We start from the raw sequence: 12,740 nt of genomic DNA on the forward strand, positions 1-12,740 counted from the left end.
CCCAGTTAGAAGATCCCTGCCCCCATATACAGGATAGTCAAAGGGTCACAGCCGAAGCTACTGACTGTCCGATGGAGGGATTGCTTACTTGATTATAAAATAAAAGTCCCACTGAGGGAGTCTCCACCTTAAAGCACATTTCCTTTCTCCCACCAACGCTGACAGCTCCATTTTTTTTTAACAGTGGAGCCATCAATCTCTCCCTGAAAGTTCTTGTATGGGAGGCCACCTTAACTGGACAGGGTCTATGGAAGCAGCAAATTATCAACTGGCTCAGAAATCACCCTCAGCGTATAACCCACCTATCTTCATGATGTTAGGATGAGGATAGACGAGCAATATCTATCCAAAGTTTTCATGTTCAGGAAAGGAAAAAGTAAAACAAAGCTACCATTTACCAGTTAAGTAATAATACAGTGAAAGATGAGGGGTGCTATACATATTGAATTTTTAAAAAATGTAAGACGTCTGATCTTTTAAGTGGAGTGGGCCAGAGGAAGATAACTTCGACAAGGTTTCCCATGGGAGACTTATTAGCAAGGTTAGATCTCACGGAATACAGGGAGAACGAGCCATTTGGATACAGAACTGGCTCAAAGGTAGAAGACGGAGGGTGGTGGTGGAAGGTTGTTTTTCAGACTGGAGGCCTGTGACCAGTACAGTGCCACAAGGATCGGTGCTGGGTTCTCTACTTTTTGTCATTTACATAAATGATTTTCATGCGAGCATAAGAGATACAGTTAGTAAATTTGCAGATGACACCAAAATTGGAGGTGTAGTGGACAGCGAAGAGGGTTACCTCAGATTACAACAGGATCTGGACCAGATGGGCCAATGGGCTGAGAAGTGGCAGATGGAGTTTAATTTAGATAAATGCGAGGTGCTGCATTTTGGGAAAGCAAATCTTAGCAAGACTTATACACTTAATGGTAAGGTACAAGGGAGTGTTGCTGAACAAAGAGACCTTGGAGTGCAGGTTCACAGCTCCTTGAAAGTAGAGTCGCAGGTAGATAGGATATTGGTCAGAGTATTGAGTACAGGAGTTGGGACGTACATATGTTGCGGCTATACAGGACATTGGTTAGGCCACTGTTGGAATATTGCGTGCAATTCTGGTCTCCTTCCTATCGGAAAGATGTTGTGAAACTTGAAAGGGTTCAGAAAAGATTTACAAAGATGTTGCCAGGGTTGGAGGATTTGAGCAAAAGGGAGAGGCTGAACAGACTGGGGCTGTTTTCCCTGGAGTGTCGGAGGCTGAGAGGTGAGCTTATAGAGGTTTACAAAATTATGAGTGGCATGGGTAGGATAAATAGACAAAGTCTTTTCCCTGGGGTTGCGGAGTCCAGAACTAGAGGGCATAGGTTTAGGGTGAGAGGGGAAAGATATAAAAGGGATCTAAGGGGCAACGTTTTCACGCAGAGGGTGGTACGTGTATCGAATGAACTTCCAGAGGAAGTGGTGGAGGCTGGTACAATTGCAACACTTAAAAGGCATTTGGATGGGTAAATGAATAGGAAGGGTTTGGAGGAATATGGGCCGGGTGCTAGCCGGTGGGACTAGATTGTGTTGGGATATCATGTAGGCATGGACGGGTTGGACCGAAGGGTCTGTTTCCATGCTGTATATTTCTATGACTCTACAACTCTATAACTTCATAATTTTTGAATGTTTTTAACTGCATGACCTTCAGTTAATCTTTAAGTTATGTAAAAAGCACAGCAAGAGATTTTGCTTCAGCTGCATTAAGCAATTCAAAGGTTTGGCTGTTTTGAAGAGATTGCTTTTTCTCTCGGGGCTATTGCTGAATCTCATATGCATATTGTGAAATCAAAATTTGCCATGATTCTGTACAATCAGGCATCATATTAAAATAGGATTGCTTTTAAGAAAATGATTTTTTTCAAAACATTATGTAATGTTTTCATGAGAGGTAGATAGGTGCAGTTTGCTAATGCTGCTGAATATTAGCAGTATTAAAATAAAGAATAAGCATTTTAGATCACAGTATTAATTCACTCATGTGACTGACTGTAAATGATTGAAGATTACTGTTAACAAATACATAAGACCATTTGTTAGTTATACTAGTGCATGGCAGGTAGTTACTAAGCAATTGTTTTAATTCAAAAGATTTTAAAATGTTTCATTGGTGTCTTTGAATCCAATTTTTAAAGAGTGTTTTTGAAGCCTGAGAAACAAGCAAGGTTGCCAAAAATGTTCAGAGCTACAGTTTTCACAATATTTCGCTTTTTTTTTAAACCTATTATGCCAATAATAACTGGTTCAATCTTGGAGGGTTTTAAATTAGCTCAGAAAAAAATCACACAGACCTGATTATACTGCATACAATTTACATTTAAATTTCAACAATCCCTTGCATGGATTACGGCAATCTTGGATGAACTGCTCTGAAGAAACATCACAACAGAGTGAAGATTCTCCTCCCAAGAACTTCAAGGGCCTCCGAATCAGTATCAAAAATCTCTCTTTCACCTCTAAATCTTATCAACAATTAATTATATGTCTGGAAATTTTATTCTGGTGAGATGAGAAGAACATGTATCAGAACTGTACTTCTTCCCAGCACAATCCTACCAAGATGTTCATAGTTATCTGATTGTTCCCATGCAAAGAGTCAAAAGACCTTCTGACACCATTTATAAGAAACGCAAGACCATTTGTGAATGTTTCACACAACCTTCAGGATTGTCTCCAAAAGCTGAATCTCAGCTATTTCAGGCAGGCAAGCAGCCACATGCTGTAAGCACAGAAACAGATTAAAGTGGATCTACACAACAGGCTTATTTATCTGCAATAATTCTAAATTACAGCCATAGGCTGGCTTCACTGACATCAAGTACAGCAGAAAGTTTCATTGAAGGCTAGCTCAAGACCAATCATCTGTACCCTGCCTGAGTAGTGTCACGCATGGAGAGAGAGTGCATATTTGGAGGCACAGTATAGTTGGGCACACTATATCAACAAAAAACAAACTGGTGCTCATTTATGTTTGTTTCCATACTTAATTCACGATAAACACTGCATTCGAATTGTTTTTGTGCAAGATGTTAGTCCTCATTTTTGTCCAGCTTGCTCGACGAATAACTGATAACAGCCATCAGAGTGGCAAAGCATTATGTGCGCATCTCGAGAATCTATGAGTTCAAAGGTATAATCTGGTTCATTCAACAGCACAAGTTTTCAAACAGAAGTCTCTGAGCCCCAAAAGCTCCACATGTCTACAGAATTAGTAGATTCCTGCCCTGTTCTCAGTTTTTCTTTACTTGTTGAGTTGCTAGAACATTTTTGCCATTACAGGACATCAACAAATATGGTTCACTACAATGATAACATAACAGCTCAAAAGGAAACTTCGGTGGGGTGTACCATGACTTGTCACTAATCAGCATCTTTTGGATCTGGTTATGATCAGTTAGGAGTTAGAAGGTAGGCCAATCCATTGTCCTCCTGGTTTACACACTATGTTGAAGTTTGAAAGTTTTGCCTACTCTCTGAAGGAATGCCATGATATCGAGGCACTAGTGTTGGACTGGGATGGACAGTGGGAGAGGTCAGACGACACCAGGTTATTGTCCATTAGGTTTATTTGAAATCACAAGCTTTTGGAACATTGCCCCTTCATGAGGTGAAGGGGTGATGCTCCGAAAGATTGTGATTTCAAACAAACCTGTTGGACTATAATTTGGTGTTGTCTGACTTCTGAAAGGGTGGGTAGAGTAGTGATCATCACAGGAGCTGACACAATATATGCAAGCGATCTCCTGATCTTTAACATTTGAAAACTCTCCCTTCTGGTCCACCATGTATAATTGGAAATATCTTTGCCAACCAAGAGAAAGGCTTTCTACAATGGTCGCACTCAGAGTTGCATAAATTCATAAAGGGACAACATATTAAAAAAGGATAAATATAGATACCAATACAGACCTGCCATCCAATCTCCTAAATTTAATCAATGTTGCATGTGAAAAAAGAAAAGGGCATTAGATTATACCCATGCAGTACAAGTCATGACTTTAAAGAAAAGCAGTAGTTACAATTTATCATTCACTAAAGCAACACACAAGATTAAGAACACTTCTTTTTCTAACAATTCCAATCTAGAAATTTCAAATGTAACAAAAATAATAGACTTGCCATTCACTAAGGATAGTTATTAACAGCAAGAAGTTATAACATTTTATCAACAAAATGTTGTGTCACATTATTAGAAAATAGAACAAAAAGAGGCCAATTTTGACTCAGGACACCGAAGAAAAGGGTACAATTAAATCAATCGCTCATTGTATATCTCTCAAACTTTTATTTGCACCAACTTCATTGGGGGAATTGCATAAAAGGAGGCTTGCCGCAGCCTGGGTTCAATTCCCAGTCAGGGAATGATGTTCTATTGTTCGGATTCTTGTGGTGCCGTGGCAATGTCCCTGTCTCTGAGTCAGGAATCCTGAATTCAAGTTTCACCTGCAGTGGTTGTGTTATAACATATTTGCACAGTATGATTAAAAATACTATAACAGGCTGCTCAGTCAGCTTAACCATCTGACACTAACACCAAAGTCAAAAAATGCTTTTGTGTTTTTATTAAATTTACATCTAATGTTGCCTTTTCTTTAGTAGGTACAAAAGTATAAAGAGTCAATCTGCTCTCCATCGTAAGTACATTGATGGGTTCAGGGGCTGTGATGGCGTAGGGTAAAAGGTGAACAAAATAAATACAGAATTCCTATAGACTCTCATCCAATTGTGCAGCAGTTAAAAGCATGATAGCAGCTTGGGATGGTCTGACAAAGTTTCCTTAAAGTGGTAGTTTCTCTTCTTATGACACTGCGATTCTGATAAAATGTGGAAAGGCAATTTAAACTAACAACAATACTTAAATGTTGGTAAAGGACTATTGCTTTCAAAAAAGTGAATCGTAAGGCCAATTGTATATATCCTTTCATGGGATGTGGGTCATTGGAAATGCTAACATGTGTTGCCAATCGCTAATTGCCATTGATCTGCTTGGCTTACTAGGCCATTTCAGAGAGCTGTTAAGAGTCAGTCGCAGTGCTGTAGATCTGAAGTCACATGTAGGCCAGACCAGGTTAAGGATAACAGTCTTCGTTCTCTGAAGGACATTAGTAAATTGGATGGGGTTTTGCAACAATTGATAACAATTTCATGGATACCATTAGTTAGACTGGTTTTATATTCCATATTTATTAGCTGAATTCCATTTCCACCAGCTGTCTCTGGTTTGTGAGTCTATATTACTGCTTCACCACATTCTCCCCTATACACAATATATAACATATGCAAACATACTCCATAACCCTGTTCCAAAAACCTAGATTTAAAGGTCAATTTAAGCCAAATGCAAGTCAAAGTAATATCCATAAAATGTTCCATCCATTACATTCCAACTGAATTTATGCTGAACTAAATCAAAAATCTTGAGGATTTAAAACATGAAGATTATAGAAGCTCAATAATTATCCATGCCCTATCCATTAACTCAGTGGAAGTAATTGACACTGGGAAAAGAGGATGATGAACTGAGCAAACAGTGAAATTCAGACATAATGTGGAAAACTTATCTCACTAATAGTTACTTCCCTAACAGTTATATCTGTTGTTATACAGAAAAATTGATAACAATTATTAAACTAATTTTATCTTATGCAGCCATTTTCCATTTCATAAAATTTACCTTCTAAACTGCATTGCCTGCAGTATGATCAACACAAAGTCTTTGAAAACAGAATGCAAGAATGGCTGTAAGAGTGATTCCTCGCCTCTCTACTAAGTTCATACTTGAAATTGCATTTCCATATTGAGGAACTGAGTGGAAGTCACAAGATTCTATTATGGAAGCATAAAAAATCAAATTGAATCATCCACTGGTAACATACTGCTGTAGATGATCAGCAGTATATTACACACATACCCTTTTGACTACTAAAGAAATATAACTTGTGAGGACATGCTTAGAACTGAAGAAAGTATCCTATCATGCTTACCTACTGACAAATACACAGAATTCCTGACAGCTGCTAAAATGGGTGTTGTTGGCACAGTCTCCCTAAACAGAATACTATCTCCTTTGTAACTGTTCAAAGAGTACAAGATAAGATCCTTTCCCAGAATGGCTTCCCTCCTGTCTGGTGGTGACCACACCAAGCAAGTCTGGCAAGGCAAATACTGATGCCAAATAATGGACTCAGTGCCCTTACTGTTACATCAATGTGAACTTGGTTGACTTAGTAGTAATGAGTCAGATGGGGAAACGGGTTCAAATTCTGTTCCAGAGCTTCAGCACTTAATCTTAGCTGACATTTCAATATAGTACTAATCAATGCATTGTTAAAAATCACACAACACCAGGTTATAGTCCAACAGGTTTAATTGGAAGCACACTAGCTTTCGGAGTGACAATCACCTGATGAAGGAGCGTCGCTCCAAAAGCTAGTGTGCTTCCAATTAAACCTGGTGTTGTGTGATTTTTAACTTTGTTCATCCCAGTCCAACACCGGCATCTCCAAATCAATCAATGCATTGTATGAGATGAGAACATTAACAGCCACAGTCCCTGCTCAGGGAGATAAAAGACTATTCAAAAGAGAAAAGAAGCTCAGCAATCAGCTGGCACCACCAAAACAGATGAATCATTGGACTGGTGTTTGTGGGATTTTGCTTTAGCCAACTTGGCCGAAACATTCACCTGCAGAGTCTGCATTTCAAAATTGCTTTCTGTGTCATTTTTAAAAGACACTGTTTGGAGGCACGGTAATGTGCTGCACAATTTTAATTCAGCACTAAGCACAATTGTATTTCAGTTGATACGGCCTGACAATATACTATAAAAAAACATAAAGCATGTCCCTTTAATAAAACCTTGCAAGAATGTTAAAAAACTGGATTCAATATGACCCTACCACTCTGTCAAACACTGAAATGGATTTCCCAAATGCTCAACAGTAAATTAAACAGTAATTGATTAGGGTAAAACGACTGAGAAAAGACACCAAGGGATTTTTTTAAAGAATCGTTAAGGATGGCTACTAAGATTAATTCAGCCACTAAAGTTTTGATCAAGTCAAAAATGGTACACTAATTGCAAGGTTAGCAGTGCTTGGGATAAGCTTCTGAGAAGGCAAGTGCAAGGAATGTCAGACACACACACAGTTCATCAAAGGAATGTTTTAGATGCCAAAAGAGCTTTTAAGCAACTTTTATTTGTTCAACAATGTAATGTGCTGTTGGCAGTGCATTGCATTTGCTAATTTGATGGTGTGCATTAAATATTTGACAGACGACTTGTTGAATATTCACAGAGAGGGCAGAATTTGGTAAATAGCCCACTCTGTCTGAACAACACTTTCCCTTAAAATGATGGAATTGTCCATTCAAAGCCACTTAAACCGGCTAAAATGTTGGCACGTAAATTAGTTAAATTCAGATTCAGAATATACCGTTTGGAACTCAATCCTAAATAATTACCTTAATCTAAGAAAGCTGGGCTGGTCAGGAAGATTCATCAGATTAATTGAATCTCCTCGGATAATAATATTAAAAGCAAGTGGAGGAAGGAGGGAAAAAAAACCCTGAAAGAAACGATTCACTGTTGTTCAGCAAATGCTATAGCCACAATAAATTCCAGTGACGTCAACTAATTTCATACTTACGTATTGTTAACAATCTGTAGTCGCTCCCCTTTGTTAAAGGATAGATCACTCGCCGTCCTGGACTCGTAATCATACAATGCCACAAATGTAGTGACTCCACCTGGAAAGAGAGAGAAACATCTGAGAAAATCACACCCTGCAGAAAGCTGCAAATGACATCCTTATTTAGTTCACATTTTGCAGGGAACACAAGCCTGTCTGCTTGCTTTCATGTTGTTTCCCTTGAACTCTCTTTCTGAGTTACTATCTGCTGCTTGAAATACAGGTGCATGTGGCCACTAATGATCAAACAGCAGGGACTAGGAGTGTTTCTTGATCAGATTGCTTTATCATCCTTAGTAAGCTACCATGTTTCATCACCGACTTTATTGCCTCAGTGCTGCTGGATCTATCAAAGGATATTTATCATCAGAATTGTCTGGCTTGCAATTGAAAAATAATGATACATAAAACATGACTGATTTTTTTGGCAATGATGCAGAAAAGCAGCAGACAAGGAAGGAATGCAGACGCAGTGACCTAGAGGTATTACTGTGCCTGAATGTAGGAGGGATAGTGTGATTCCAATGAAAAGGGATAGTGTGATGTCCGTCTACATCATGATGTCAGTGGCTAGATCATCATAAATTGGGCAGTTAAATCCATTACGAATGAAGATATGTTTATATAGCACCTTCAGTACATGAAGAGATTCAGAAACAAAAATTCCATAACCGATGGAGTAATTTTGAAAGTAATGTTGGATACTGAGCAGCTAATCTGTATCCAGTAAGCTCCCACAAACAGCAAGGTGATATAGAATGGATAATCTGTTCACTTGAGATAAATGTCTCCCACAAATTCCAGGGATAATTCCTTGTTCTCCTTTGAACAGTACCATGGTATCCTTTACATCCACCTGAGACGGTCATGGTTTATGTCTCAGATAAAAGCAAAGCGTAGCACCCTTTCAATATACACTGGGCTGTCAGTTGGTTGGGTTCAACTCAATTGGTTGGATAGTTAGTTTGTGAAGCAGTGTGACGTCAATTGCATGGGTTGAATTCACATCACTGGCCAATGTTATCGTGAGAGACTCTCTCTCTCACCGTCTCCCATTGCCCAAAGTATGGTGGCCCTCAGGTTAACACACCACCAGTCATCTCTCTTGAATGAGAGAACAGCCCCATGGTCTGGTAAGACTTTGGCGACTTGATGATGGACTGTCAACCTTGGTGTTTCTGCTCATGGAAGGTGAATAACTTTCTGATTTAGCGGGGAGGAGTCACTTTCAAACCACTTCTTATGCCAAGATGATAATGACATGCTGCAGGACCCCATATTCGGGACCCCACAGCACAGTCTTGGGCTGGGTGTTGGACTAATGAAGCACGAAGGTCAGCCTAAACAAAAATGGGTGGACTGTATGGTGGGGGTGTGATGCAGAAAGTAAAGAAAAAGTAGTAAGGAACAGGCTGGGTCTACAATAAGACAAGCAAAAATTCTTGCAAATTACAGTCTTAAGTGGCCCCTTTAAGAACAACTGGTTGAGTTGCTCAGTGGCTGAAGGAGGAGTCCACAGCATAGCTTGTACTACCAGAGTTCGCAAACCTATTAAGAAAAGAGGCTTGAAATTACATAGAAGAATGGGTATGTGTCCTGTACACCTACAGGGCAACGCGAACCAATAAGATGGATAGTGCACATTGGATGCAAAAAGAGGAACTCTGAGATTCAATTTCTAGTAAATGTTTCAACATTGTTTGTCAACAACAAAAAAAAGCCAAACACATCATAGATTTAGACCCCATCTTCTCTCAACAAAGCAAATATGCGATTGAGGTCTCAAAGAGCATTCAGGCAAAGAAATAACATGACACAAGAAAACTATTTGAAGGAGTTGCTAACAATCTACAAAGGTATGCTTCATTTAAATGAGAAAGCATCAGAAAATGTGAAACATTTTACAGAATTGTTGCAGAAAACAAATTAGCACAATTCCAATGTCTTTTGCCATAAAAATCCATGTGTGTTAATGTGGGAATAAAGTCACCATCATACCAGAGGGCTGCTCTCTCGTCAGAGAGAGATGGCTGGTGGTGGTTTAGCCTGAACGTCACCATTCCTCAGACAAGTAGAGAGATTGAGAAGGAGAGTCGTTCATGGTAGGCTCAACTGATGCAAGAACTGAACCAAAACTGTTGGCATCACTGAGCTATCAGACCCCCTGCATATATGGTGCACATCACAGAAAATGATGTAGGACAGGGTTAAAGTAAAAATTAAAACGTCTTAGACACAGGTGTCACACATCTCAAATTTCCAAATCTTCAATGCTTTTAAATTTTAGTTGTAGTTTCCAAAATGTTTTTAAAAGCGACAGGCTCCGGTCAAAGATGTTGTTTCCTAGCTTGTATTATCCAGTAAAACATTTTTATGAACAATACTAACTAATTTGCTGGTCAAGCACACTGGATACAAATTTCCTTTCAAGCTTGGTGGTAATATTACTTAGTGTAGCTCAGAACAACGCAAGACATCGGTAGGTTTTTGTGAGACCAGCAGAGCTGAAGAAGGAAGTTGCAGGGGACGCTCGAAAATTCCACGTTCAAACTAAAATGATCTCATTTCAGGTCTGCCACTGCCCTGAGGCAAACGAGTTTTGTCCTTCCCTTTTGCGTTTCAATTGTATTTTCAAAGGTAGATTTCTCAGTTTATTGATGAATGAAATGCACTGGAGTAGGGCAAGTTCTTGGCTTCCAATTGTCCCTGACTATGAAATATTAATTCTACCATATTGTGCTGGGAGATGACAATAACCTTTCTGCTCTCCAACAGAAACCACTGCATTGGTTTTCTGTCAGTGCTTTTCCAAGCAACAAAAATCATCATCATGGGAGAAATTGTTTCCCTTCACAAAGGGAATGAGGAGGAGAGGGCATAGATTTAAAGAAATTGGCAAACGAAGCAGAAGTGACATGAAAATAAAACGGTTTCATGCAATGAGTGATTAAGTTTGGAATGCACTGCCTGAGATATGGTGGAGACATGTTCAGTTGAGGCATCCAAGTGTGAATTAGATTCTTATCTGGAAAGGAAGATCATTCAGGATTATAAAGAGAAGGTGGTGTAATGGCACTAAGTGAGTTGTTCATTCAGACAGCCAGTGCAGACATGATGGGATGAATGGCTTTCTGTGCTGTAAAAATTCTGTAAATTTCCTGGCACTTACTTGTACATGACAGGAGATATCATTCCACTGGCTTATGCTCGTTTTTCTCATTTAATTAAAAATACGCCGACTGAATCACAGCAGTCTCTGAAAATGCAATTTCATTAGATAAAAAGATAAGCAGGCAACTTTCTTGGACTGCTATGTCTAAATTGTAGCTGCTTTTACCTTGTACCACCAGTTGTCAGTATGTGGGTCTTGCACTGCTGTGTCAATCAAAATATAAATGCTGATTTTTTTTTGGCACTGCAGTCCAGAAGATCCATATTTACGAGATATCCCCACAGGGAACTGCACTTCTTGGAGCTGATACAAAGCACTGATTGATAGCCGAAATACAATTTCTTCAATGGGACGATGAGAAAGGTCAAAAGGACATCACATTTGCACACAGCGATTCCTTGTAGTGGCATTATTCTTCACTTCTACCAGAAATGTGAGTAACCTGAGTCCTGCGGATGGGTGAACTGGCTCCCCTTCTTTATTCACTCGCTCCCTTGGATGGCCACAATGAGGTTAATTTTAAAAAGATCCGTTCCCTTGTGCATACCTTTCTCTCTGACTCAAATGAACTTATGATTTCGAAGCATAGTGCCCATGCGCACACACACACAAATTAAGAGATGTATCCAAAAAGATACATTTTAAAATTAAGGATCAGTTTCTGAATTATTCATGATGAATGAAAAATTGAATATTGCGGGTGTTGCAATGGATTTTTCAGTAATATTGATAGTTGAAGTCCATTTTGAGGTTTTTAAAAATCATTTAAGGGAGGGGGCATTGCTGCCTGGGCCACCATTTATTGGCTATCCCAGAGGGCAATTAGGAGTCAACCACCTTGCTGTGGGTCTGGAGTGATGTGGAGGCAAAATACACTCTATGTTTAGACCTAGATTGACAGAAAGTACAGACCAGGTTTCTCTACTTAACAAGAACTACATTTTGCGACAAATTAAAAGTTTCCAGTCACAGGTTAAAAACCACCGACGTATAACCACCAGTTAAAACTCTAGCATCCTTGTATTATTCTCTAAACACACATGCAGGCAGATACAGTCAGGTTTTCTTTAAAAATTGATGGTATGTTTGGAAGGAAGTACTAGGAAAGCAGTACAATGGCTCCTGTCTGCATGGTCTGCTGAACATGTGCCTGCCAGGGCTCACTCTTCAATGATCTCTCTCTTCTCCAAGTACTTTCACTTGCTTGTAGGAGACACAGAGTGACTGGTTCACAACATATTACAGTTCTGACTTATTGGTTAAAAGCAACAGCTTGCCTAGATGGAAAATAAACTGTCTTCCTTCAGGCTTTAAAATTGTTTTATTTTAGAGTCCGAGACAACACTTTCTTTTTTGAAAGTCCAAAGGCTCCTGGCGGTCTCATTCACACCCACAAGTTGTTCAATTAACTATGAGCCAATTACAATTTTGTTGGCAGGCAGAAAGCTTCTCATCGACACTTAGTCATCAGTCCACAGACCAATTAGCTACCTGCTGGTGACTAAATCTAATTTTTTTTACACACTCCTTGGCTCCAGTTTGAATTCTGTAACCTCTACCAGTGCTTGAACAAACAACAGTATAAACAGCATTTACAATAAGTGTTGATAACTTGTTTTTTCAAAGTGCAGCAATCCCTTCCATAGTCCTTTGTTTTTAAAATAGTCCTTTTCAGATTTTAGTCTAAAATCAAAAATACAGAAAAATAAAAAGATTTGATCTTTACACCAAATACTTAGTGAATATTTTATTTAAATGTATTGGTATTGCCAAATCATTTGGCTATAATGCACTGTGGACATATTTGCATTCTCTTAAGCAATTATAGCTTGCATTTT

General features: G+C 39.0%; 1 protein-coding gene across 1 annotated transcript in view; it reads right to left on the minus strand.

The window, feature by feature from the left end:
• Nucleotides 1–12,740, minus strand: part of LOC122560199 (proto-oncogene tyrosine-protein kinase Src-like) — a 168,620-nt gene that overhangs the window by 57,738 nt on the left and 98,142 nt on the right. The window contains exon 3 of the mRNA XM_043710603.2: nucleotides 7,689–7,788. Within this exon, the coding sequence (XP_043566538.1) occupies nucleotides 7,689–7,788 (100 nt within the window). The remainder of the gene's footprint in view (nucleotides 1–7,688; nucleotides 7,789–12,740) is intronic.

This window comes from Chiloscyllium plagiosum, unplaced genomic scaffold, assembly GCF_037043375.1.
Source record: "Chiloscyllium plagiosum isolate Xiang-an unplaced genomic scaffold, Cpla_swu_hap1 HiC_scaffold_15, whole genome shotgun sequence".
In the NCBI taxonomy this organism is placed as follows: Eukaryota; Metazoa; Chordata; class Chondrichthyes; order Orectolobiformes; family Hemiscylliidae; genus Chiloscyllium; species Chiloscyllium plagiosum.